Here is a 27,895-nt window from a genome sequence, read left to right as displayed (position 1 = left end):
CCCCTCTCCTTGTGAACAGTCCTTGAATTCTACATGAAGTCTGAGCACGAATAACTGCAGGAGGCGCAAGCAGTGCTCCTTTACAGAACTGCCTCTCTAAGGTAATGGGGGAGGGAGGGAGCTTCATGTACTGCAATTCCTACCTTAGGAACCAGGTCTGCCTGGAAGTGAGACAGGAGAGTATGCTCTAATCTTGAGGAAAGATAAAACTTATTGCCTGGTACTCACAGAATTGATTATCCCCTTAAGTGCTTGGAATCCTCCAGTGACAGGGAAGACTTGCTCTTTCACGTCAGCGATTCTTTCCAGCTTTGGAGAGAAAATGCATGCAAACACATGAATCATCTGGCAAACTAATTTCCTCACAGTGCTTTACACCCTTAAAATTTAAATGGAAGTCTAAAAGCAATCCTCATCAATTCTGTGAGGAGAAGGAAACTTTAGAGCTCTCTCACAGCTAGCTAAGAGTTTTCTGAACTATAGGACTTACCACAGCTGACTGCAGCCAAAAATGGTGGCTAGTCATCATGGCAAGCATCACACTGAAGAAGCTTCTCAGGGCCTGTATCTTGCCAGTGATTTTGTACCTCTGTCCAGAATTACAGCCACTGTTTGCTGTGCCTTTCACTAAAAGCCCTTTCTCTGCATCTTCTGCAGGAAGGAGTCTTTTGTGTACCTCTCCTCAAAGCCACTTTGACCAAACAGGAGTAGCTACAGTGTTCACTGGGACACAGCAACTTTGGAACAGCTTCCAGTGAAGGACATGAATCCCGTGTTCATTTCCTTATCCCAAGACTGTTACATATACGCTGTCTGAATCTTGTCTACAGCTCCTTTGTTCATGTGATCAGTAGCCTGACCTGGTTCCATTCCAATGAGAGGGGCTTGCCTGCACCCTCTCGTTGGCAGCTCCCAGTTAACAAGGGGATTTCCAACGGGTCTCCTTGGCAGTGAGTATGACACCCACACATTCTATTTATGTCTACATATACATCTGAGTGGGTTTCCTGAGCCAGAGAAGACATTGCGCTGCCTAATGTAAGTAAAATTAAATTTCTGTACTACTTAACATTAACTCTGTAAAATTCTGGGTTGAGGTACGGCCTAGTACTCTGTAATAGCAAAGTTCTTATTCTCACCTGTTCTGGTTCAAAATTCTGGACACCAATACAGTAAACTCTTGCTCCCAGCTCTCTGGATTTCTTTGCCTGTGGCATCACAGAACAGAGAAATAAGCATTTTTTTAATTCAACAAGGCAGCACCCAAACTCTGCAGAGTATGACATGTATTTCCACCTTGTGCTCACCTCTTTCTCTGCATACAAGGGAATCTGACCATCCAGCTTGCCATCAGTCAGTGCAATGATGATACTAGAGAACCTTGAAGCTCCTTGCTTCGCAATTTGCTCATTGGCCTGAAAACAACAGAATAAATTGGCCACCTTAAAACTACACCCAAGCTTTTAACCATGATGCATCTTCTAAGCATCTAATACAACATCTCTCTCATGACAATCCTCTGCCTCCCTTGAACTCACTACCAGCAGGGAAACCCCTCATCGGTCATTTCCAGCCACCACTGAGCCCATCTCCAAAGCACTGGGGTCACTGACCCATCAACCCTTGCCTATATGCAGTTCTTCCAGGACAGATCTCTTCAAATCCACCATTAGGATTTCCTTTGCTACCTCCCAGATTTCAACACAGTCAGTAGGTTCCAAGATATAAAAGACTGAAAGGATGGCTTAAAACTTCTTTTTTCTTTTTTTTTTAAGTACCAACAGAATTCCCTTTGCCTGGCTTTTCATTGTGCAGATTCTGGTTACAAACATGGCTCTACAGTCACAGGGAAAGAACTGACTTGTCTGTAACAGTAGAAGCTAAGATCCTCACCTTCAGGGCCAGGGCTTTCACCAAAACTGCATTATTTGTACAAAGAAAAATAAATATAAGCAGCTGGGAACCCCGTAATTAAGACAGTCCAAAATGAAGAGCATTTGTGCCTGGACCGCTGCTCTGTGCGGTAAGCTCTCCCCAGGGAGAGCGCTCTGGAAGGCACCGCAAGCCCCACAGCCCTACCGAGCTGCGGGTGGCTGTTTACCACGGCACTGGGATGCTGGCTGAGCTCTGAGACCCACCACGCAAACCCCTGCTCTGAGAAGGAGCGAGTCAGAGACACTCCACATGGCAGATTGCTGTGATGGCTAGTCATCTTCTGCATGGGATTTGCAGAGTGTCTGGGCAACCCTGGGGACCACTCGGGCAACCAGACAGATTTGAGCGTAACAGACTGATAAAGCATCAATCTATTTATGTTACAGGTTGTTACCCAAAGGGTGATAACAGAGGGTGTGCAGATTACAAGAAGATGAGTAAAACCTACCTTTCTTAGTCCTTCATGTATGTATGTATCACCTGCTGGTTTCACCTTCTCCAGATCCTGCAGACCTTTCTTGATTTTCTCTCTGTGAACGAAAAAAAGGTAAGAGCCTGTTTGTGTGACCTGAAGGGTGAAAAGGGTGTAATTTATCAATTGAAAAAAGGTATTTGTCCTCAAGGAGAACTGAAATGAAAAGCTGTAATTAGAGCCTTTAGCTAGGAGCCCACGTGGAGGCAGACTGTGTGTTCATGACAGAAGTGGCGCTGTGGGAACAGGTATTTCAGAGCTATCTAACACAATATGCTTCAGTGAGTCAAAAAGCTGGAATCAAGGAAAATGTCCAGGTAGAGCAGATATTGCAAAGAGGTGGCAAAGCCTCAGCATTACATAGCCTAGTGGAAATTCTGTTGCATTAGGTCTATTTTGCTACTTTAAACCAACTTTGCTTCCAATCACGCTGAAGTCAAAGAAGAAATCCCTTAGAATAGCAGTTCTGTTTCATCAGAAATCTTCTGGACCAATATGCACAAATGCAATCACATAGAAATGAACTTCAATAATTAAAACCTTTGCCCTGAAGAAAATATCTACTTCAGCCAAATGCAGCATTCACAAGGCACCTTTTGTTCCCGTGGCAAAAGTGAAGGATTGATCAGAGTTTTTAAATTTTGACTTTTACAACCTTTTTGTGTGACCTTTCATAAGGCACCCCACACAGGTCCACAGCTCACTTAGAATTAACAGGAGAATGCATCTGTACCATGATTTTTCACAAGCAGTACAGCAGATCCACCTGCAAGATGCTCACTAACTATGGGGCTGAAAGGGATAGACTGAAGGGCTAAAGTCGATAGACTGCACAACAGGAATTATTTCCAGTGAAATCAGCCCAAGTTGGGGGAACAAAGGCAGAGAGACTATTGAAAGAATCAAATCTGGAGGGTCTTCATTCTTCTGCGAACACAGTTTCAGCCAAGTCCATGGAAGCTAGGGAAGGATAAGCAAAAACTAAGAAGGGGCAAAATTTGGGCCAGAATATATAGAACACTGTGACAAATCTAGGTGAGAAAGTGGAACCCAGCAGGGGTGAGGAGATGGAGGGAAAATACATAGCAGGATGCGTGAAAGCTTTCCTTAGGCCAGACCAAATGAGAAAGAATACATATGCCACACTGCCTGAATGCCACCCACTTGTCATTTGTTACACGGATGGGCTTCCTCTATGTTTAGCAGCTCTGTTCCAAAGTACAATCCATAGCTGGAATAAGCTCCCCGTCACAGGATCCACTGATACGATCAGGGAGGGGAGGGAGTAAAAGAGATATGTGGCACTGAATGTATGGAAGGGAACAAGTTATGTAAGATAATACAATCTGTTTGATCCAAATATTTTACATTCAGCATCTATAGAAACAACTTGCAAGTGATTATGTAGGAACGCAGATTATAAACCACAGAGTTGGTGCTTGCCAGAAATGAGTGGCAGCACATCACAGGCGTTAGTGCTCTGCTGCCAAGAAACAAGCAGCAACTCAAGTCCCAGTTTTCTGAAACAGATTTCATTTTGCAAAAATAGCTTTTGTACAATCAGTTCGGTTTTATTTATCTGCAATGTCTTGTGACCCGGTCACACAGCAATCTCTGGTGTTGCCAGGCCTCTGCCTACAAGGGGTTCCAGTAAAATCTTTGGTAGCATGAGCTCTTTTAGCTGCATTTAATCAGGCACCATCTCTTGCCCTCAGGGCACAGCTGCACTAGACAGACCCAGCCAGATGTCAACTAGCTCCCTGCGTTCTCCACACTGGTCAAGTGCAAGCGAGTCCTGGTCTGGATGTCAGAAGGTCACTATGGACTTACGGCCCCAGAACCAGCAGCAGAGGTGGGCTCCCTCACTCTAAAACTCCTCACCCTTGGCTGGTTTGAAGGCTGGGCACAAGGGCTCATGCCTGCCTGCACTGTCCCGATAATGAATGGGACTCAGCAGTCAACCAACCACAGCACTCAGGACCCCAATTCCTGCTCCTCAGTGCTCTCACAACTTCCTTTTTCTGGTTTCTGTAAGGCTGTTTGGTAGACACAGAAATGCCCAGGGAAGTTCCGGTTGTATAACTCATCTGTACTGTGGCAGCAGAGCCCTCAGCCTCAGTGCCTGGACATCCCACAGCACAGCTCGGGAACACTAGCAAAGGCTGAGGGCCACTGGCTTTGTGGTGCAAGTCATAAAAGGGACGGAGGTGGAAGAGGCAAAACAGAATCGGCAACTTGCAGCCTGTCTGTGTTTGGGCTGAATAAGTACAAATTTAATATCTTTTATACACTCAGCATATGCGCTGGAGCCCATTTCTGTGTTTTAGCATAGGCACAACTAATTTTTAATAGCTACCCCGTCTGTTCTCTCTCTAAGCTGTGTAACTGCTTCAGACAGCTCCTCCAGCAGCAGCCAGGCAAACACAGCTGTTAATATCCATGCAGATTCCAGAATGGGTGCTCTTAGCTCCTCTGAGTGGGGAACAGCATTCTGTATGTCTTTTCCGTGTTGCATTCCACCTATTGAAGTGCTGGAATCTTGAATTATCTCAATGCGATGAGCATATGAGCGCTGGCAGGAGATGGTGGCCCTCACTGTGCACGTATTTATGGTGAGAAATGAGGCTGTGTGCTGCAAGGCAACAGGCTCATCCCTAACAAACGAAGGCAAACAAAACAGGTACTTGGGGTTTGCTGCTAAGAAGGATGTGCAGTAAACAGGAAAACACACACATGTGTCAGTGAAACCGAGAGGGGAAGTGTTCTTTGATAAAAACAGGGATGGCTCCACCTCTGATGAGGCACGCTGTCATACTGGTGAAAGGAAACCTCTTCAATACTACAAAGGGTGGATTCTCTTAAAATAATTACTCTGCTTCAAACCTGAGGCCTCCAGATGAAAACCACATAGGTGGCCAACTCTGCTGTACTTGATACATGCAGCAGAACGCACTCTCTGCAGACGAGTCTGTTTTGGCAAGCTGCCTGGGACCCACACGCAGGGGCAGCTCATGTGACCGAGGCCCCCAACACGTCCGTGTTTTACACGTTCCTGTGAAACCAGGAGCAGTCAGCACACCACTGGACTAGGGACAAGGACAGGACAGTTGGTCGTGTACTCAAGCGTCCTACTTTTCCACCATCACTAACCCCATCCCTCTTTATCTCCAGCAGGAGTTTAACCAGGCAGAGGCAGCAGGGCTTGTCATGACCGCTGGCACCCATCAGTGCTGCCAAAGCCAACTCACAGAAACCTGGACTGCTGCTGGCCAGGACAGCTGGCCAGAAGAGAACAAAGGCAACATCATGCCAGCTGGATGGTACTCCTGAGGGTGTCCACTGTCCCAAACCACTTGCTTTCCAACAGTGAGCCCCAGAGGTGAGTACACCAATCTTTGTTTACCGCTTATTGCACAGTTGCCAGCTCAAATTCACAAATGTGTCTCAAATGGGCTTTAATGAGTGTGAGAAGGCTGTTCCACCTGGGTGCTGCTGTTATTCCATGGATTTATTGTAGCACTCTGTGTGCTGTGATTAACAATGACTTCTCTTTACAGAGTTAGTCACAGCACTGCCCACACTCACAAAATATTTGGGAATTTGGGAGCTTCGGCACTCTGCTATGGCCTTCTTTATACCCACAGCTTTATTGTGCAGTAAACCCAGCAAGAGCTTTGTGCAAACAATCAGAAGCCTAAGGCTTTGCAAAGAAAAAATTCTGTCCTGCTTTGATCTAACTGCTGGGAAGAAATTGTGGTTTTCTGACATTTGGGAATTACCAAGTAAGCTAGGGCAAAAACATGCCTGCAAGTCCAAAGTGCATGTAACAAACCAAGGCCATAATATTCCATAATCATCCTCACAAACACTGCAGCGTGCTTAGCATCCTTATCTTCTGTTGGGAGCAACAGGGTCCAGACAGTCTCAGTATTTTTCCTCTGTTGATTTCTTTAATATCTAAAAGGACAGCTGCTCCAACTGTATCTATCCATCCTTACCTATGTACATATGGTCACAGTCACCAGTCTCCTTTCCCTTTCTCCTTAGAATTCTCTCTGAACAAGAAGGGTGACACTTTGCTTCCCCTGACACACTGGCAAGAGCATCAGCCAATCCTGAACTAGAGCCAAGCCCCTCAGGAGAACCCAGTGGAATTGCAGAGGTTCTTCCTGTGCTTTACATGAGGCTTCTGAGAAAAACACGATTCTGTCCATGGCTCCGAGTGTGCCACAGACCAGCAATGAAAAGGGCACTTGTGTCCCCGTGGCGGGCTTCCAGCATCCTGCCCCTCAAGTGGTCTGTGTGCTATCAGTGCTGCCTCTCAGGCCTGATAAGGAACAGGCCACTGACAGCCTACTGAAATGGAGAGAAAGCACCTCATTGACTTCAGCAGGCCTCAGAACAGGCTCAAGTGTCCTCTCCTGACCCCTCTCAAGCCATCTGGAAAAATGGCTCATAAGCAACTCTCTGCCCACAGAGAGCAGATCCAGTATCTCAGTCCGGGTGGGGGGAAGTGGCTGTTTTCTAGTCAGAACACTTTTTAAATGTTGAAACAGGAGGGGCTCAGAACTGAGTTTTTAGACATCTCAGATGTCCGCTACATTTCTGTAGCATGACGTGTGCCTGTTGCCAGCAGCAGGTCTTTTCAGGAGGTGTTGTACTTGTTGTTATGTATTGTTTAAAACAAACAAACCCACAGCAGAGCTAACCAGCTACAGCACACCATGTTTTGCACTGACCCTATTAATGGGAGCAGAAAGGACATACCACCTTACTTCCACCCTGCCACAGCTTTGTGGAGTGATTCCTAAATGGTTTATCCACAGGTTCAAAACCCAGAAGGGTGTGCATGGTGGTAGCTTCTGGACAGAAGGAAGAGAGCAGAGGTCGTGTTGGTTTTGAGAAAGCTGAGAGGACACCAAAGGACTCTGACAGCAGTGCCACTGTCCTCTGCCGAGAGCACTCATTCCACACAACAATTTCCCAATTTCTGTGAGTTCGGTAATTATTTTTGCAATATTTTCTTCTCTAGCTGTTTCTCCTCCTTCTGTTGCCCCCCCACCCATCCTTAAGATATCCTAGCTGCAAATCCTCACTTGCTTTAGAAATCAGAGTGAGCAGCCTTGAATTCCAACGCCTTCAAAACCATCCACTGAAAGTTCAGGCAGACCCGTACATCACCACAGTGTCAGAAAGATCTCACACCCTTCAAGAGGCACCAACCCCACTATCTAAACAGGCCCTGAAGTCCAGGTTAGGAAATACAAAACAAAATACCTACCTTATGTGAGAATATGAGATACATTTATTTACCATTTTATGCTTCTCCTAGACACGAGAAAAGTCCGGCTAATCCTCCTATGGAGGCTGCTTTACAAAAGCAAATGGAAGAATCATTCTCACACTGTGCCAAGTGAGATGCAGAGTCACACAGAGATGAAAACATTACTGCTAGTTTTTCTGCAAAGCAGTGGCAGAGGTAACATCAAGGATTTGTTTCCCATCATTCCTCTCCTTCCTTTTTTATGAGGCTATCCAGGGATATAGCCACAAAATTAAATCAGCTCTGCAGGGCAGCTTCATGACTGGCCACCACTTAGAGGGATCAGTTCTTGTTTCGTTCCTGTTACTGCTCCTCTGATTCAGTAAGGGCAGAGGGAGGGAGGGAGGGAGAGGGGGAGAATTAAAAAAGCAGAGCACTAACCTGTCTCCAGTTAGCGACATAACGATATGCGCCTGAGTGGAAAACACGATAAACGACACTCTCATCTTGGGGCTTTAGAAAGGGGAAAGAAGGCAAAAACACATTTCAGAGAAACATACCAATGCACAGCATTTCATTCACTTCTTCAGGTCTCATTCGTATGATCTTTATCCTCCAGCCTCCTAGAAACGTGCTTTTGAACTACACCCCTAACCTTTCCCATCTTTCCCCTTTTCCTTCAGGATGACACAATGCCTACTTCCAACTCTGCTTTTTGTTTATGTTTATCAAATCCTCCCAGTCACAAGAAAGCAGCATGCAGGGTCTTCCACAGTGAGACTGTGATTTTTTCTCTGACCAGGGAGTTATGAGACTTGAAAATTTTTTCCCTAAAAGCACACAGGGAAATGTCATGGTAAAAAGCAATGCTGTATGAATTGATTTTATTGAAGAATTCAACCTTTTTTTAAAATTTATTTTTAAGATAAGTTGCAGGGAATCATATCAAATTAGCAGTGGAAAACACTTAGGAGTTGCCTAATGCTCTGGAGGCCCAAGACAGGAATTTTCCTGTAACATCTCAATTTTAATATATTCACTAACTTTGTAATTTACTGTATATAAGTATCACCATTAATTAATCAGGTTATGGTTAGTAAGGACTTAATACCTGAAAAGCTGAATGACCATATGTTTTCAGTCCACTGATGACACTGATGCAACTTAAATCTATTGCCATCAAGGGAATGTAAATGCTGGCAGTCTGCACAGAAGTGCATAGACCTCGGGTTTAAAACCCAGGCTTGCAGTCTATCCATAATGGCTCTGCATACCAAAACCTGAGAGGCTCTAAAATAAATTAGAATTGAAACTGAGGGGTTATCACCCTTTTGAGCCACCAAACAGAACTGAGTACTTGCAATCCCACCCTCTGGCAAGTGCACCCCTGCCTAGTGGTTAGGGCGAGGCCTCCCTGTTGGTGATGCACCCCCACGTGCAACACCCTCCAAGTTACGCTTTAGCCAGCTTCTCTCCAGGATCCCCACAGAACCTTTCTTTACACAAGCCACACGTCCATGCCTCCTCTCTGTGAGCACTCGGACACTGGGATGGGAACGCAGCCAGACCTCCACACGAGTGTTGCAAGAGGGAGTGTCCCTTGGCTGGAGAAGATGCTGAACCGAAAGATTTCCACTGAAATCTTTCCAACCTCTCAGGGTGGGCAAATTTTTTACCACCTACCTAAAGAAGTCCTGCTTTGTTATCAGGCTTTCTTTTTCTTTTTTTGTAATTCCAGAGTTTACAAAACAACTTCGAAAAGTTTCTGTGGCCCCCTGGACAGAAGTTTTCCAGAAGTTTACAAAATAGTTGCTTTTTACAAGATGAAAATAAGCAATATTTACTTCTAAATGCCTAACTGGATCCTTTTCTTAGCAAGCCAGGATTGTAACTGCACTCTGCACTACGTTTTCCTCAGCAAAGCCTACCACACCATCTCTCCCTGTGTGTGGTGAGGGATTCATTTGGTTTATCCTGAATTTTGTTGTAGGGGGTTTTTAAAGCAAAGCACTGCAATCCTCAGCTGTTTGTCCAGAGCAGTCAGCCAGGATTTACAGCAGCTATTTCAAGAGGAGCTGGACTTGCCCGACCACACTGCTGACAGTAACAAAGTTGATTATATGTAAGTAAGTTGATTATATGTAAGTACAACAAATGCACTGTTACATGGCATGGGCTTCCTCAGAGTTTGAGCTTTAACACTGCTCTCTTCCTTTCGACCTGTGCTATATATTAATGTGTATGTTTACATGTGTTCAAGACTGCCCCTTTATACAGATCTTCAAACACAGAATTTGAGCAGTACTCCCATCAGAAAATAGGAAAATGGTATATTGAAAAACAAGTTTAAAAAAACATCTGAGAGTCATTTGAGAGTGTTTAGACACATATTGTCACCTTTCTGCTGAGCTCCAAGCACAAGAAAATAAAGTTTCCAATATTTTCCAGCAATTTGGGTCTTAGAAGCCAAACTTTTAATGTGTTTGTGAAACAATCCCCTGAGCTTCCAAAAGCACGGGGATAAGGCGGGGGGGTGGGGGGGTTTAACACAGCCCAGAATTACTCCAGCATCACCTCGGGTGTCACAAGCAGCACCACGTACCTCACAAATCTTTCTGTCAGCTGATTTACGAAATCAAGTATCTCTAGCCAGTTCGGCGCCACGCTCCCAGACCTACAAGGGAAAACCAGAGCACATCAGCGGCCTGATCTGGGGTGACATTTCGGGGAGAAACCGACCATATTCGCGGTTCCAGACATCACCTCGAGGTACCCGCGGCTCTCGCTGGTAAGTCCGTGGCCCGGGCCCCGCTCCCTCTTCGCCCTGAGGGCGATCGCGGCCGCCGAACTTCCCCACAAAAGCCCGGCCGCCGCGGCGGGGCGGGCGGCAGATGCTGCCGCTCTCTCTCCCAAATCCTCCGGTCGCAAACGCACCTCCGGTGGGCGAACTTCCACAGGCCCCTCAGGAGGTCCCGGCAGGATTCCCGAACTTCCCGCCGAGCCCCTCACGGCGCCCCCCGCGCGCGCGGCCCCTCAGCCCCGCGCGCCGCCCGAACAAAAGCGGCGCCGCCGCGCGCCCCGATGGCGGCGGCTCCCCCATCCCCGCCCGCCTCCGCGCTTACTTGTCCAAGACGAAGTACATATCGAAGGCTCCGTGGCACGACGGCTCGCCCTCGGCCGGCGCGGAGCCGGCGGGCAGCGGCGGCAGCAGCAGCGGCAGCAGCAGCAAGGGCACGGCGCCGGCCATGGAGCCTGCGGGCGGCGGAGAGCGCAGGCGGGCGCTGCCGTCCCGCCGCTCGCCGGAGTGGCCGCCCCTCGCCGCCGCCGCCGCGGCTCGCCCGGCCCGGCCCGGCACGGCACGGCCCTCCCTCCCGCAGCGGCGGCGGCTGGGGCGGGGGACGGGGCGGGCGGGCTCGCACCGCCCCCGCTCGCCCGGCCCCCGCGTCCTCCTCGCTCCCGCCAGCCGCGTCGCTCCGGGTCGCGGTGCTGCCGGCGCTGCACGTGTGCCGGAGAGTGAGCCCCGACTGGATTTAATGTCGAGGGGGGGAGTTGGGGATTGCACAAACACCGCGGAATTGTCACTTGGAAACAAAAAAAAAGCCCCGTCCTAACGGTGATGGCGTGTCTCCCACAGGCTGCGGGGGTGAATCAGACTGCAAAAAGGATCTTGGTTTTCCCTCCGCAGGAAGAGATGGGGAAGTCAGAGTCATCCTGCTGGAGAGTTTTCCTGTCGTCTCACTTCAGCCCCGTTCCTGCTGTCTCTGGATGGTTCGCTGTAGCCACGGCGCTCTGACCTGACACATCCGTGTCACAGTGCCTTCTCCACACCGATCCCAACGCCGAGCCAAGCCTCCACATGATGCAAGTTGGAAACTTTACCAGAGCCCGTGGACCAGCAGTGAATAATGTCAGCCAGAGATCTCGCTCACAAAGTTCTTAATGCCTTTGAGCTAGCAAGGCCAAAGAGTAAGCAAGCAGTGTTTTACAGTCTCTGTGGATACACAAAACATGGAAGATTAAGGACAGAGCAGCCTGGGCTTTTCCAGAGACCCAGCCAAAAGAAAGGCCGAGCTGAGCAAAGGCTTGTGAGACAACAGAGGAAGCTTGCTGAGCTTCCCAAAACCAGATGCACTCCAGCTTTCCAAGCTGCACGAGTCCACCCCAAGCCCCAGGAGCGCTCGCCTTGCCCGGGAGTGCGTGTCATGTTATCCAGATGTTGGAAATCTTGCTTCAGGCGCATGTGACCCCGTGTGTGGAACAAGCCTCCACTGCCAGTTCACTCTTTACTTGTTTCCAAGTGTGTGAATTCCTCTTTTAGTCTGTGGTTTCTGCTGAAGAAGCAGATAAATCATGGCTATTTTGCTGGAATGAACGGATGAGAGAGAGCTAGGCATGTAGGGCATATAGTGGCTCCTGGCTGTTTGGCTTCTTTCACACAAGGGGTGGAGCCTCCTTTCCCAATTCCCAGAACTTGTTCGCTGATGCTTGGCTCTCTTCCCCAACCTCTTTCAGTGCCACAGTGCTGCAGAGGGTGCCCAGCCCCATCAGGACAGGCGTTTTTCCCTGTGTGCACACAAACCCTCAGGAGAGCAGCCTCCTGAGCTATCTTCATGATATCCCAGGAGCCAGATGAGGCATCAGCGGCTTGCCAATGCCAAAACAAACCATGTTGCAGCAGCAGGAGGGGACCTTGGCTCTTGGCTGCACCAAGGGACCCAGGCCAGCTGCAGACCTCTGCCCCAACCCCAGCTGAGTGTCCTCTGTGTGTTGGTTCTGCACCTGGAGCAGGCACAGCTTGCCCTCTCTCCCCATCCCGCCCATCTGGAATCCAGGTCACTTGCACAAGGACCTCCTTTATACCGGCTTCTTGTGCCTGGAGGCTGGGACAGCAGGGAAAACAGGGGGAGCAGGGAGAAACCCCCTTCAGTCAAGGAAAACAGAACTCTTAAAAAAATACAGCTACAAAGTAACCCAGCCCTAAAAGCAGAAGGTTTGACGTGGATGGTCAATGAGCAAATGAACTCCAGTTCACTGCCAAGGTTTACTGCAGAGAAAGTAGTAAACAGAACAGCTTACAGCATCTTTGGGATTATACAGTTCCCTCCTTCATCTCCAGCACTTGCAGATGATTTCCCCACATGTTGTCCCTTAACATCCACCCACTCCCATCTTTTTTTTTTGGCCCAGGTTGGTCGGGAAGACCTCAGGCAAACGGTGCCAAAGCAAACTCGTCGTATTTGGGGACGAGCAGTTGGAAGGAAAAGTCACCCTTGCTGTAACCTGGCCATGAGCCTGGCCCTGCCCGTGGGTCCTCAGGAATGCTGCAGCAGAAAGGTGGTGCCTGGGGGGGAAATCCTTCAGTGGTGAGATGACCTTAGGACTGGAGTCAAACAGCAGTTTGGTGGCCACACAGGCTGCCTTCTGCTTAGACTACAGAGGGTCTGGAGGGCTTTGTTGCTTGAGAAATCCAGTCCAGGTCCAGGATACCTCTGCCCAACAGCTGTGAGCCAGCCTGCTTTCTTCAGGATGCTCAGCGATTGCCAACATTTGGAAAAATCAAACTTGTGTGCTTCTGTGTGTGCAGCTGCCATGCTGATTAATTAAATCTTTCTGACTCAGGTCTGGGATCGCCCTTCTGCCAAATGATCCAGGGGCAGCATGGAATGGGACAGCTCCACAACCCTGGCACCAGCCAGCGCTTCCAGACACCCTGAGCTGTGCAAACACCAGGACAGGTGATGATCATGATGGGGAGCCTTGAGCCAGAGCAGTTCACAGAAAATATTTTTCTTCTCCCCTCACAGGATATGAACCACACTTTGGAAGTCTCATGCTTTGTAAAGGAAAGAGAAACCAGAGGGGCTCCAGCAGTTACACAACATGCAGGAGCTCTTTGAGAGCTGCCTCCTGAAGGATTAGCTGCAAATCCTTGTTCCCATTACAGCTGAAGCCTTGTGTCTGTGAGCATCCTGTAAAGCAGTGTAGAAATGAATAAATAAAAAGGACAGCATTAAGTAACACAGAAACTCTCGTGTCCATGTGGTACTGCCTGCATCATCCAGATGGAAAGTATCTGTCTAGACAAATCTGGGAATTATGCAAGCTCTGAATTCCTGAATAGCTCTTCCTTTCCAGCATCATGAAGCATTTGTAGTGCCCACTGAAAATACTCACAGAAACACAGCGGGGAAAGAAACCCTTCCATTCCAACAGCCAGGAGACCTAAACACTAGCAGTATGTTGGATGAGAGAAGGTATTAGTGCAGGAATATGGAGCAGTGTCCCTGCTGTGTGCACGCTGACTCATCCCTGAGGAGCCAGGATGATCCCTGATGCTCCCTCCTGTCTCAGCAGAAGCGGAGCAGGCTCCACTGAGCTTCTTGTGGTTCTCTACTGCCTGATGCCCTGGACGAGGCGCAGAGATGCTTGTTTCCACTTTTCCAAAGCTGTTTGTTTCCACGGTGCTCAGACAAGCAGAAGGAATGAAAACAAAGAGGGAAAGATGGGCTGTCCTGGTGCAAACCACAACAGCATAAAAATAAATCGCTCTGCCTGGGAGAGGAAAAAAAAGCAGGACGGAAAACATGGAAATCCCACTCTGGCCCGGGAGCTGCTGCTGGCTCTGAGCAATGCCCAGGGATCACCAGGGCTGGAAGTTTAGCACAACTCTAGAGTTGTAGTGACCCTTTTTGGTGTTCTTGGGAAACAACGGCCCAGCCAGAGGACACAGAAGAATGGAGCAGCCAGGAACTCTCCCAGCAGAGCAGTGCAACCCAGGGAAAAGATGACACAATTCTCAATATTATATGGAGAAAAATGATTTTTTAAAAAGTGTGGGTCATGATCCAGCAGTCATCCAATTTGTGGCAGTTTTATCACTGGCTCCAGGGGGACAGGTTCAAACCTTCTGCGGGTGCATCCAAATAGAAACATCACTTGTATTCAGTTTGGGGTCACGCTGGAGGAAAAGGGGCTGACATTTATTCATCTGGCCTGGCCCCTTCAGCGCTGCAAAGGAGAGCAAGAGAGAGCATTGTGTCAGTTCTGTCCTGCCAGGCCCAGGAGAAAAAGAGTAAAGAACTACTGGGAGACTGAGTGATAAAACAACTGCTTGTACCACTGTCTGGGGGCACTCAGGGCAACATTTATGCAGGGCCAGGAGGGCTGCAGCAGGACATCGTGCCTGAGCCACCGTTGGATCAGCAGCCCAGAAAGCAGATGTGCCAATTTCCTGTCCTTGATGATGATGGGCCCTAATTACGCCAGAGCTGTGGCAATGTCCTTTCTAGTGTATGACCCCTAATTTGGTTTCATGAAGTCATCTGTGCCAGGTTCTTCCGGCTACAAGGCTGGGGCGAGTGACAGTCACGAAGAGCCGTGAGCTCTGTGTGGCCAAACACCTGGCCCATGCTTTGAACAAACAAAATTCAACTGGGAACAAACAAAATTCAGGCAACCCACTGGGAGGTGGGTCATTTGCTTGGCTTGCCAGGGAACTGTGTGCTGGGGGGAACATTCCAAGACAGGTGTAGGCACTCAGCAGACACCAGCACTTCAGAGAGGCTTTTGAGGGGGAAGAATTTTGGAACTGGAGGAGGTAAACCCTCTCCTTTGTTTCCCCACCAGAGAGATGCCCACTGCTGCTGGTGCTTTTTTCAACTTTTTACCATTCCTTTCCATGGTTTCCCCCAGTTTATTTGGGGCTTTTTCCCACCTTTTTCCCTCATTTTCTGTCCCACTCATAATTTGAGGAGTTCCCCAATTTTGAAGATTGCCAGCAGAGCATTTTTTTTGTTGTTGTTTATGCAGCTAAAAAGAGGCTTTTATAAGTTTGGGAGAGGCTTTTGGTATGGCATTGTGGGAGGTTTTTCAGCTTTTTTCTTGTGTGACATTTTGAGGAAGCTTCTTGGGGTTTAAAATTTTTATTTTTATTTTTTCTTCCCTTCTTTTCCCCAGGAGCTCTTTGTGGAATTAAGCATTTGTCTTTTTGTGTAGATCCTGATTTGCATGGATGGGGTCACTGCTCCTGAGCCCAGCCGTAACCCCAGGAACTGTTTGTGTGGCACTAAGAGGAGCAGGTGGAGAGATGCCAGACTTTTGGTGGAGTTTCTTCAGGGACCTGCCTGCAGATAAGAGCAGGGGCACATGGGAGGAGGGCTGGCTGGAGGTGGTGCTGGCATGAAAGGGGATAGAGGCTCCACTGTGGGGCTGGGTGGCAGCTTGTGCCACCTGGAAGCTGCAGAAGGGCTCCGACCCTGCTTTTTGTTGCAAGTGAGGGAAGGAGCACTGTGGAGTGAGGCTCTAGGTGCTGGGCATGCAGAGTGGGGGGGGCTGGAGAGCCATTGTGAGGGATCAGACAACTCCAAGGAATGCTTGGGCAGGTCCTTGTGTAATGGCCAGTGTGGGAAGAGCAGAACTTCCAAGTGTCCCTGCTGGTCCAGGATGCCATGTACACACCAAGGTGGATGGATCTGGGATCACTGTGAGAAGGATTGCCCTCTGTGGGTACAAAGCTGTTCAGGGGCAGGCTGGCTGTGTGCCTGAGGCTGGGAGAGGTGTGCAGCAGGGTGTAGGGGAATTTTGTCACCACACAGCTAGAGCTGAGCACTGGGGCAGGACAGCCAGAGTGGCTTGGCTGGGATCACAGTCACAGAATATTCTGAGTTGGAACAGACCCATCAGGATCACTGAGTCCAGTTCTTGAATAAATGGCCCATGTGGGGATGGAACCCACAACCATGGCATTTTAAGCACCAGGCTCTCAAGAACTGAGCTAATTTGGGGTCAGTTCACTTCGGGGTTTTAAGGCCCGACTAGATTTTTGATGTGGTCTTCCTTTGAGCAGGAGGTAAAACCATCCAAGCTACTTTCCAACATGATTGGGTGATTCTGCTTCTTGCCTACAGCCCTTGGGCTTGGCTGCAGCACCGTTCCTCTGCCCTGTGTAATCTCAGGTTCGTGAAGATTTGTACACCAAACTCTAGCCAGACCATCTAGAGGATGTGCTTGGGAAAACACCACTTTGAGAAGGTGGGATGGGGTTTTTACTGCAGCCATCTCCTCATTCTGCTGCTGTCACACCGCAGGGCAGGAGGGGTGCGTGTGGGAGTGTTTGCTGGCTGACTCACGGCCCTGCCTGGTTATTCACCAGCCAGATCACACCGGTGACTTGGCATACATCAGCCTTGCCCTGTTCATGCGAGCTGCTCCCCTGGCTGCCTGCATGACAAGTGCTTCTGATCACCAGTGTGACTGTGCTGGCCTTAAGACAGAAGTGAAGTGGCTGGGATGTGTCTTATCTGACTGGTGTTTACATCTGTGTGACTCTGAATTACCTTTTCCTCAATCTCTCCACATGTAAGCAGTTTAACTTATATGGACTCATGTCCTGTTGTCTGTCATCCAAGGTTTTATCCTTTTCTCTTCTTCCTATGTCTGGGCAGTTAAGATGGGTGGAGGTGGAGCAGTGTTGACTGGATTGCAGGCTTCATTTTCTGCAGTGCCATTGGCAGAGTAACAAATGCTACAAGGGCAGGAAGGGTCCTGTCCCTTCCCCTAGGGACAAGCTGGTGAAGCAGCTTGGCAAGGACCTTGTATCTTTTAATGGGTCAGCTTAGTGGGGTGCAGAAGATGGTGTGCTTGGCACTGCTTTTGGGGAACAGGTAGAGTTGCCACATGGCAACAGCCACAGGAAGAGAGCTGGGGTACTAAACTGTCATCCTCCATGGGACAGTATTTTCATGGTCTGTTGAATTCTTGTGCCTCTTAAGAAAGCCTTTTAAAGGAAATGTTTTGCTCAGCAAAGCTAGCCAAGAAGCAGAATAGCTCATGGTACAATGGTACTATGGCACCATAGCCCAAGACGACTGTAGTGACACATGTTGAGCAGGAAGGACCTTCAGTCCCTGCTGAGGATATGCAAAGACATGGTTTAGTTCCTTGGAAAACTCATTTCCTGAGTCGAAGACAGTGATGAGTCAGTGTGCGTTCACCTGGGCAGCTCATTTTGTGGCACAGACAAGCCATGGTGCATAAGCTCCTCAGTAGCTCCTGCCAGTCATGTGCTCTTCCTCTCCCTCTACTCTACTCAGGAGCACTTACTTGTTTTGCTTGCTATTCCAGGATTTTGTGCTCCTGCCCTCTCAAGAACTGTCAGAACCAGCTGTGCTTCAGAGAATGAGCCAGAGTCACTGTGGGCTTGGAGAGGTACTGGGTGCACAAAAGGTAAAAGAAATGGGAGATGGTGTCAGCTGCAGTGAGTAGGCAAATGGTCCAGGTAGATGGGGTTTGTTTGGAACTAGGCTAGTGCTCTGCCGTTAGAATTATGCCCTTAGGAATAAAGTTTACTTGGGAACTTATCAGTGAGGATCAGTGTACCAACAATGCTTGTCCCCCTCAGGACTGCATTGCAATCTCAGCCTGTGTTCTCAGCACCTTCCCTGTTACCTGCCTGCCACCCGGGTGCCAGCTCAGGCCAGAAGCACGGGAAATGGTGGTCAGTTCTCCACAGGTTGGCTGGGAGAGCTGAACAATGTGCACCCTGCGTTTGCTGTGCTCAGCATGTTTTGTCCCATTAGTTTGGAGCTGCTTTGCAGGCACCAAGTGCAAGGTTGGCCACGGACAGGAGTTACAGAGAGAACACAGCTACTCTGAGTTAGAAGCATGGCAACTGTTGATCAGCACTGTCTGTGCTTATCTGCAGAAGTAAGCAATAACCTTACATAAATCCTGTCCTACAAATCAAACTCTCCTGAGCTCAGCCCTCCTGAGCCAAGTCACAGATCCTGGATGAGCAGCAGGGAAAGGTGCAGCTGAGTCACCAGCAGGAAGTCATCACTTTGCTGCCTCAGGGGAGCAGTTTTTACACACAAACATCAGCCTGCTCTGTCCTTGCCTTCAGGCACACAGTACACACTTTCCCAGATGGGCAGGTAACATTAGTGCAAGGTATGGCACTGGACATGTATGTTAGTAACATGTGTGAGTGAGAATGCTGAGGGAGGCTAGTGTTGTCTGAGGAATCAGCAGGAGAGATCCAAGTCCCCTAGAGATTGCTAGCCAGCATGGGCATGTGTTAGCAAGGCTGAGTGGCCACAGCTGTGGCACTGGTTCCTTGCAGCCAGGGCAGCAAACCTTGAGGGTTAATATTCACTCTTCCACTTTCACTTAGACTGGAGTGTCCCGGTGTGATCACTGGGGGAAAAGAGTGCTTGGGGGGAGGTGTGGAGCATAATGCTCCATCCTGGCAGCACAGGGAAACTGAGTCTGTGCAGCATCCTGAGGGTCTGGATACATCACCCAAACTAACCCTCACCTGGCACTGGAAGCCAGCTTAAAAATAATGGCAATTTTCTCTGGGGCCTTGGGTTCTTCTGCCTGTCCTGCCTTACAGGAATAATGTGCCATCTCTGCTGCTGTGTGGTGAGAGACAGTTCCCGTCTTCGGGTGGAGATTTTAGGGGTGTGCAATAGGAAGGCTCAACTTTCTGTGCTTCGTTTGTAAAGTTCCTGGGCATCTTGGAATAAGATGCATAACAAGAATCACAAAACAGAACGCTGAAAACACCAAAATAAAACCCAAGCAAAACAGGCAAAAAATCCCTCAAAACCAGTTTTTCAGCTGTTGTGCTGAGGGAATTTTCATTCAGCATCTTGTAGGCAGTGTTTCATGTCTTGCAGAATGAAAGTTACTGAATGCAGCTCATCAAGGCAGAATGCTGTGATATAATTTAGAAGCTCATTAGAGATCATAATCACAGTGACAGATGTTGGTGGGAAGTAGGAACCATCACAAAGAAAACTAGAGAGCTGTTTGTCATGAGGGTACTAGATCATATGGGGCAACATTTTCTGAGATATCTAAGGGATTTTATTATCTCTTGGAGGTTTCCATCTAGATTTCTTTGTGTATCAGTCGCTTGGAAAATAGGACAAATATTGAAAAGCCATTTCAAGACTTTGCTTGCAAGAGCCAGAAATTGAAAATTGTGTCTACTAACCCATATTGGAGAAGGGCATGCCCTTCTCTTGAGTGAGCTATGCATACCACAGCCTCTTTGAGTGTCAGATGCTGTGGGATGGGAGCTGGCTGTGAGGTGGGAGAGCTGTGCCTGGGTAAGGAGCAGTGGAAGCAGCTGACTTGTGCAGGTAGCTGGAGCATGGACTGGTGGCATGTGCTGCAAAGAAAAAGACATTTAAGGGCATCCAAAAGGTGTTCTTGGCCTGTTTCTGGGGTAAGTGTGAAATCATCACTAGGTTTGGAGATGTGCCCTCTTCCTTTGTGGCACCCACTTCCTCTGGGTTGCACCATCAAGGTTGAGACAGACTCTGCAGACCCTGTGCACCAGAAGTGACTCAGATGTGGCTGCCAGCCTGAGAGGCTCGTGCACACGCAGCTCCGTGGGGACGGAGAGGAAATCCTGCTCTGCCAGAAATCCTGGGTGGCAGGGCCACAGCGGGGGCTGAGCCCCCATTGCTAGTGCTCCTGTGTGCTTTGGAAGGGCAGAGATGGAAAGGGGGCTTTGGGAAGTGAAACTGCAGGGCCTCAGTAGTGGAAGTAGGTTAACAGAATCATCACTGGACTCCGCTGGCATGTGGGCTCACTGGGGTGTGAAGTCACCTGATGGAAGCATTGCCCAATAACAGAAATCCCCTAGCAGAAAATGAGCTTTTGTTGCTGCTGTGCTGTTCTTCTGAGGTGTTCCATCTGCTTTACAAAGAGCGTCTGACTGAGCCCAGCAACGCTTCCGTGAGAACAGCATCTCTAGTGACAGCTTCCAGCTGTCTAGCAGATGAGAGCACCCAGGTGTCATGGCAAACGGGGAGGGAATTATAACCATCCCATTTCACTGAGAGAGGGATGCTCTTGCAAGACAAAAAGGGACCACCTAGTTGGTCTGTTTGACGGCTGAATGTCCTTAAGTAGGCACTGAAAATGAGGGTGCAGAGTGTGCTGTAAGTTCATACAAGCAAATATAAGAGATTAAGTCAAAATAGTTGGATTAATTATACCTTTGGAATGTGGGCTAAGAAATTTTAGACAGTTACTGTGATTGATCTTTAAACTTTAGTGTTAAAAAGAGGAGAACCCAGCAGGACCACCTCGGTGCTCAGCCTGGCACAGCCGTCCCGACTCTCGGTGGCCCTGGCAGGGCAGGAGGGGCTGCCATGTGCCACAGGGCACAGAATGCAGTCAGAGCCCTGAGCTGGTGCTGTGGCACAGATGATCTCCATAAACTGTGATGACATTAATCTAATGTATGCATTCTCCTACGAATGTGACTACCAACAAATACAAATCCCATGCAAATCAGGCACTCGCGCAGTATGTGCAAGTGGCTGAACATCTGAGGACTCAAATATTATATCAGAAGTTGTTCACAGACATGCCTGTTCCAAAATTGGCTATTACACCGCCCTTCTGTGTTCCCATGGGAACTCTCAGGTGAGGGAGAAATGTGCTCCCTGCTCCCCTTCAGCTAAAAGAAGTTTATGAAGTAAAACCTGGCTTCCCTGCTGGATTCCTCCTCTAGCCTGCAGCTCCTTCAGATGCCTGGTTGCCAGGAAAGACTCCCCCAGCCTCTGTGGTTTCCCCTTGGGGTGGGAGAAAGGTGGATGTTAAGCATTCCTCAGAAAAGGAAGTGGTACCCTCTGCCAACTGGCAAGGAGCAAGTGCTGGCACTGACTGCGGGAGAGAAATTATTCACTCAATTCCGCAGGAGCGCGTCTTGGGAATCCCTCTTCCAGTCCTTGTCTGGCTCTTCCAGCTGTGCCTGCTGCAGCCCAGGCGCTTGAAGGGACCTGGGGGTATGTGTCCCCCAAGGGGCTGGGAAGATCCTTGGGATGGTGTCTCTGGGATGAGAAATCCTTGTATCTCTCAACCAAACAAAGAGGGAAGCTGCGAGCTTTGCCAGAGGCTGCAGGAAGGGAAGGAGGGAGTGAATTTACCACCCCTCTGCCAGGACCATGGGGTATTCAGGTTGCAATGGGAAAAGGAAAAGGTAGGAACAAGTGTGAAGTGTGTGAGAACACCAAGTGTAAAACCCCTTAGTCCATGTTTTGGGGTTGTTTTGGTTTGGTTTTTTTTAAGTTGCTTCAGAAAGCTCAAGTGTTTCAAAATGGTACTGGATCTCATAAAATGAAGTCTGATGGATTCAGCAGGGTTCACAGAAACAGCCCAGGAAGGACAGGGGAAAAAACCCAGCTGCTCATGTACAAGCAGTCAGAGGTGATGCCATCCAGGTGGAGGGACTGGGGTGCAGAGAAAACAAGGGCCTCGATGAAAACAAGTAATAGGAGAGGCAGAAGGATGTGTTGTTTTAAATACCCAATTCCTCAGGTTGTTTTTTCCTCTTGAAAGTGTTGTTGCTTGTGCAATCAAGGCAGGGGATTTAGGAGAGGGAGCAAGCCTGTCCAGGCAGTTATATCCCACATGAAGACTGTTCATTCTTAAAAGTGGCCAGATTTTGTGGTGGCACAGGGGGGACTGCTGATGAGAGCTGTGAATGGCCCTGGAAAGGAGCCTGTCGTGGCAGAGTCACTGGGTGTTTGCCTGGCTTGAGAAAGGGCATGCCTCCAGAGCATGGGAGTACAGCTTGAAGGGGCAGTTGGGTTTTCCCTGATGATCTAGAGCTCATGGATATAATGAACAATGTGCCATGAAACCCCTTCCAGCTTTCCTCTCACTATCCCCTCTGTGCTCTCAGCTCCTCAGAGGGTTCCAGGGTTCTGCTGACTTCTGTGCTGAGAAAAAATAATCTGGTGTCTCTTAGGCAGTGGCAAATTGTGTGGGCTGAGATCACATTTGCTCTTAGCCGAAGCCTGCACGTATTCCATGCATAGCCCCCCTTAATGAAAAGCCCCAACCTCTGCCAGCAGGTTAAGAGTTAGGGCCAACAACCCCTGGCATGTCGATAAATCTTCGTCCTGAGCTCATCAAATCCCCAGCCTGCTCATTCAAGAGGGATTCACAAGAGGTAATACAAGACTGACCTTTGTTCTGCCATAAATGCGGGCTCACGTGAAGCAGCTCAATCAGCGGGCTCTTTTTTTTGGCTCCCTTCACTCGGGGCAGTTTGTCTCGCACGGCAGCTGCAGGATCACTGCAGCATGCTGGCAGCACGGTGCAAGGTGCTAGCCTTTCCCTGTCCCCTCCTTTGTCAGCTCCTTCAGGTGGCTTTTCCCAGGCCTCCCCTTTTTGACCCTGTTGGCACTGTTTTTCCCTCTCCCCATGGCTTCCTGTCTTTCAATATACTTTGTAATTTTGACAATGTTGATTTTTACTGCAGCAAGGGAAAAACGTGGCCTTTTTTGATAGCCAGATTGCATGTTTGTTTGTTCTTTTATTTTTGGCTTCTTAGAGCTTTTTGCCACTTTTCACTTTCTAATTGTCTTTTTTTCTAATCCAGGCACTTATGCTCAAAGCCAACATTTCTTATGGCAATTTTTTATCACCTGCTGGCTAGAACAGAATAGGAAAAAACAGATTCTGGCTGAAGGACCTACAAAAGTAGGAAAACATAAGGGCTTATTTGAAGGTGTGATAGAATAGAAAAAAAAACAGTGTTTAGCAGTAAAAGACCTGGCTGCAGGCAGAGGTCTGGCTTAAGTTTTAGAACAGAGTATCTCTGTCACTTGACGGGGGGAAAGTGGGATCCCAGTTTATGTCACAGGGGGAAAAACCTAGCAAAAAGGAGTTGCTAGGGCACCCAGATGGTTTGCAGCTCAGGATAATGCCTTGGGGGCTGAGGTAATGAGCAGGTCTGATGTGCAAGGGAAGTCAAGCAGAGGCAGTGGTGGGCACGGGACCTTGTTGAGGGAGATTGTGCTTGCTGAAATGGGATGGTGCAGTGCATGACTGGCAAAGAAAGGAGCAGCAGTCCTCCATCTCTTGGGAAAAAGGCATCTGTGTGTCTTGAATAACACTGTCATGTCTGGAGATGGCTGAATTTTTTCAGGACCTTGTAGGGTGACAGTATTTCGCTGAGACGGTGTGCAGGGAGTCCTGGGTTCATTGTTGTTTTTAACAACATTAGTTAAGCAATAGACTGGAAAAGCCACATGTTTCTTGGAGGCACTGGTACCTGTCCCCTCCTCCCGAGGTTTGCTGGTCCCCAGGTGTCACCAGGAGCTCTGGGGACATACAGGAGCCCTGCTTCCGAGGCAGGAGCGAGCTGCAGAGTGACCTGTGAATGGGCTTGGTCACTCCCACTATTTCAGCTTCTGTGGACACTGATAAGCCGAAAGACAGAGGCAATGGTGGCAACAGGTAATGTTAAAATGTTTGTTGTGAATGGGGAGCTTAATGCTAAACAGCAACATTTTGGAATCCTTCAGCACAGCAAGATCCCAGGCAGAGATGACAAGCTTTTATTGCGGATGAGAGGAGCACTCAGCATAGCGCTGTCAGAGGTGGGTCATGGAACTGGGTGTTGATTCCTGTTTACCTGCTGGTGCTGGCTCTGGAAGGAGGGCATCTGCCTTGGCTGATGGCCTTTAGTGATGCACAGGTGCTGCACATGAACCCTGTGCACTGCCCTGACACCTCGGTGTTGGTGCTGCCAGCCCTTCTGGAGCAAGCCCCCAGCCAAGGACCATCCCCTTTGTCCGCAGCTGCTGGCCAAGCCCCGGCTCACCAGAACCGATCCCAGCCCGGGTCAGAGTTTGGCAGCCACCATGCACCTTGGGCCACGTGTCTGGAATCCTCTCTTTCCATCCCAGCTATTGTTTCTGAGGGCCTGTTCACAAAAGCTTTGTCCGCCTGCTTGCTTTGCAGTAGCCCATGAGCAGGGCCAGCCCACCCGTGCTCCCTGGGAGGTTATTCCCGGCTGAACAAGCTTTGCTCCATGCAGCTCATCTGCCTAAGTGCACTTCCCTTCCTTGCTTTCATTCCACTAGTCAGGCTGCAGAGATAACGTCTGTCTTTGTTCTGATGTGAGACCCTTGCGTAGGTACACAATCTTCCCCGTAGCGTATGCTTCAAAATAGATAAAACGCCTTTTCTGAATTGTAGTTTAGATGGATTTTGATAGAGAGGATGGCAGAATCATATACAGAAGAAAAAAAATCTTTTAAAACGAGAACGGAAGCAAATATAGTTTAGTAGTATACTCGTTACAGAATGAACAGCATATTGTATGTGCTGTGTTAGAGGTATGTTATGAATAACAAAAGCACTGGAGCATTTACATATTTGTTTTCAGAAATCCTGGCAGTTGGATTTCACCATTCTGCGCCTCTTTGCCAGAATCACTAAACAGTGGTACATATGGCTTCTGAAGTACCATATGCCGTGGAAAACGTTAGCTGATGCCTATACTGATGCGACACGCTATAGTCTTTATTTAGATTTTCTTGCAGTTTTGAACAAAGAATATTAGATCATGCAAAACATTGTGCAAGCAGTATGGAGTAGTACATACAGGAAAACATAATGCATTGTGCCCAGTGAAAAGCCAGCTAAGAAAAGGGGAAGAAAGGGTGGTGTCAGGAATTAGAATGTGCACGTGCCAAGAAATGCATCAAAGGGTGGGACGGGGCTTTGTGTGGCCAAGGCAAGAGGTTTTGCAGTGCTTGAAGCAGAGTCAAGAGCCAGAGCTCCGTGGATGTGCAGGTTTTGCATCAAGTCCTGTTTCTAAGAGGTGCTCCCTGTTACAAAAAGTAGCACTCGGGCTTAAATCTAAGTACATGCTTGAAATCCTCAGAGAGCAAAGGAAACCACATGCATGAGTGCTTTCCTGGAGCCCTCCTTGTAGGAGGGGGGAAAACTGCTCTCTCTCCCGCATCATTGTCTGAAAATAATGATGATGAACACAATGAGTTTTGCAAGAAGCGTCTTGAAAACAAAACAAAATATAGTTTCCAACGCAGCGACCGCAAAGCCCAACCTGATATTAAAATATGAATCCAGGCTTTTGTTTTGACAAGTTTTTAAAGCACTTTCCTCCTCCTCTGCCTCGCTTCATCTCGCACTCACATCGCTGATGTCGGTGGCAGCACGGAACGCCGAGGGGAGCCTGGTGGTGGGGCTGCTGGGAGTAGCCAAAGGAGAAGGTGACCCGGAGGGGAAGGAGAGCAGGGAGTATTTCTTGCCACCGTGGCTCCCTGCCAGAGCAGAGCCTCGCTCTCCCCTTTCCCTTTCCTTCTGGCTCCTCTGTGTGCAGACCACTGCTCTGCGAACACTTAATAGGCTTAACTTAAAGCACCGGAGGAGGTCCAGTGGGATTACTCACGTATTTAAACGAAGGTATAATGTTTGGAGAGGAGGGAGAAGCACCGTGTCTCTGTCTCTTGATTTGACTCCTGCTCTTGCAGCCACCCAGTTGTAGTGGCTGAGGATGGGAGGTTGTGGGGTTCACACCGCCTCTGCCAGAAGGATGTTGGGGTGTATGTGATACAGCAAATGTTAAACCACCAAAAGTAGGAAATTGGGGAAATCTCTTTTAATGTGCAGACATTCATTGGTTGAGGCCAACCAACTAACCAGAACAGAGACAAACCCAGTGCAGAAACAGAAGGTGGATAAGGCTCAGTCCAGAATGCAGCTGGAGCAGAACGACTTCCTGGGGAGGCGAGAGCAGAAGGAAAGGACTCACAGCTGAGCTGTGCTGCAGATGGCCAGGCAGAGGATGTCGGGCAAGCCGCTGCCTGTGGGAAGAGCACGTGTGGTGTCAGAGATGGGCTCCACCATCTCTGGAACAGTTGTGCTGACCTGAAAGGGTTTTTGGTGTACATGAGGATTTAATAGCACAGGTAATTGCAGAGAGACCAGTGCTGGGGGAGAAACTTGTGATTCCCTGGATGAAAGAAGCATGAAGGGCACTGCAAGCTGTCAGTGGCCTTTCGTGGTGCAAGCAAAAGTATTGGAACATTTGAGAAACTGAGACTGTCACAGGAATTATCTGTGAGGCAAAAGCTGTGTGTGTGTGTGTAGGTAGGTAGGTAGGTAGCATCTCACACATTTTATGAACCACTACCTGAGTGGATGTAAACAGAAATAGAAGTCAGAATGGAAGCTAAGGGAAAACAGGGCTATTCACTGAGCATCTATTTGAGGTTGCCTCCCAGGCTCCCTGGAAAGCATATAGTGGCTCAAAATCAAGCTTCATTATGTGATTCTAAGTTTATGAAATTACTAAGAGGGGAAGATTAACATCCTTACATCTATCTCTGATCAAGGTGTTTTCATTCCTTTCTAGGAACAAGTACCTTCCCAGAGCTTCTCAGCAGAGAAAAATGGAGCCTCTCTTCCCAGAGAATGTTTGTAGCAGTGCCAAGCAGATGCTCCTTCCTTCCACCTCTGGCCTCCACATCTCTCATAGGGCAGGGCGGGGAGTGCCCAGCTTGCCCTGGGTGTGCAGCTGCCCCTTTGGGCTGTGAACCAAGCTGTCAGGGCCAGCACTGAGCCCACTATGTGGGCGGCTGTCTGGGCTGCAGCAGGTAGACCCCCAGAGGGGAAGGACATCCGAGCCAGGCTGCCCCCGAGCAGGTCAGCGCAGCTCCCTCTCCTGGCCCGGGAGGTTTTCCCGGCTGTCCTGGCATCAATCTCCTTGCGCTGGTCTGTGTGTCCTCCATGAGCACAAACAGGCCATTTGCTGCATTAGCCTCATTATGTTTCCTTTCCAAAAAGCATCCACCACTGTCTGCCTTGTGGTTTGGAAAGGGGTTAATGCTTTCCTAACGCTTTCCCCTCCCAAACCTCAGCTCACCAGCACATCTCCCTTGTGCTGCAATTATTGAATGACACTTCACAACTTCATCTCCTCTCCTGCTACATCTGCTTGCTGCTCCCATGTGCAACCTCGCTCACATCCCAAACATCTAAATGCATTGTTTCCTCTGTTTCTCCTGCCAGCATGGAAAGGAGCCATCCCTGAAGCAGGATTGCCTTTGAGCTGGCAGCAGACGAGTGATTGGCATTGGGCAGCGCTGCTGAGACTCTGGCAGGCCGTTTAGCAGAGAACCTTGGCTAATGAATGTCATCCACACCTAGCAGATGTGCCACTGCCTGCCATGCCAGATTTTTGACATAATACAGGGCTGCTGGACACGACAGTGCTCGGGAAAAGCCAGGGAGCGACACGTGCCTTCAACGTGGCGTTTGGTCCCGCTCGTGCTCTGCGAGAGAAACGAAAGCTGCGGGGCAGGGGGGGAGGGCGGCACATCCGCATATACCGGCCCTCGACCCTGGTTTTATCGGTGCATAAATCGTATTTGTGTTTGCCTTCA

General features: G+C 48.9%; 2 protein-coding genes across 2 annotated transcripts in view; one reads left to right on the top strand and one right to left on the bottom strand.

Moving 5' to 3' along the window:
* ANTXR2 (ANTXR cell adhesion molecule 2) overlaps window positions 1–11,010 on the bottom strand; it is a 77,959-nt gene extending 66,949 nt beyond the window's left edge. The window contains exons 1-7 of the mRNA XM_021529524.3: window positions 10,793–11,010; window positions 10,273–10,344; window positions 8,112–8,183; window positions 2,384–2,465; window positions 1,308–1,415; window positions 1,140–1,208; window positions 229–309 (exon numbers count right to left, since the gene is read on the bottom strand). Of these exons, the coding sequence (XP_021385199.2) occupies window positions 229–309; window positions 1,140–1,208; window positions 1,308–1,415; window positions 2,384–2,465; window positions 8,112–8,183; window positions 10,273–10,344; window positions 10,793–10,917 (609 nt within the window). The 5' untranslated portion in view covers window positions 10,918–11,010. The remainder of the gene's footprint in view (window positions 1–228; window positions 310–1,139; window positions 1,209–1,307; window positions 1,416–2,383; window positions 2,466–8,111; window positions 8,184–10,272; window positions 10,345–10,792) is intronic.
* On the top strand, window positions 1,411–27,895 carry LOC146767723 (uncharacterized). Its single transcript, XM_085578442.1, has 10 exons — window positions 1,411–2,482; window positions 4,123–4,259; window positions 5,582–5,786; window positions 7,234–7,399; window positions 9,661–10,458; window positions 11,305–16,700; window positions 17,793–17,894; window positions 24,005–24,079; window positions 26,866–26,926; window positions 27,522–27,895. Exons 6-10 carry the CDS (start codon window positions 16,671–16,673, stop codon window positions 27,620–27,622), a joined length of 369 nt encoding a protein of 122 aa, XP_085434568.1. The 5' UTR covers window positions 1,411–2,482; window positions 4,123–4,259; window positions 5,582–5,786; window positions 7,234–7,399; window positions 9,661–10,458; window positions 11,305–16,670; the 3' UTR covers window positions 27,623–27,895.

Source organism: Lonchura striata, chromosome 4, assembly GCF_050655825.1.
Source record: "Lonchura striata isolate lonStrDom1 chromosome 4, ASM5065582v1, whole genome shotgun sequence".
Classification (NCBI taxonomy): Eukaryota; Metazoa; Chordata; class Aves; order Passeriformes; family Estrildidae; genus Lonchura; species Lonchura striata.
The sequence above is the reverse complement of the archived record's forward strand: the minus strand, read 5'-3'. Positions and strand labels throughout refer to the sequence as shown.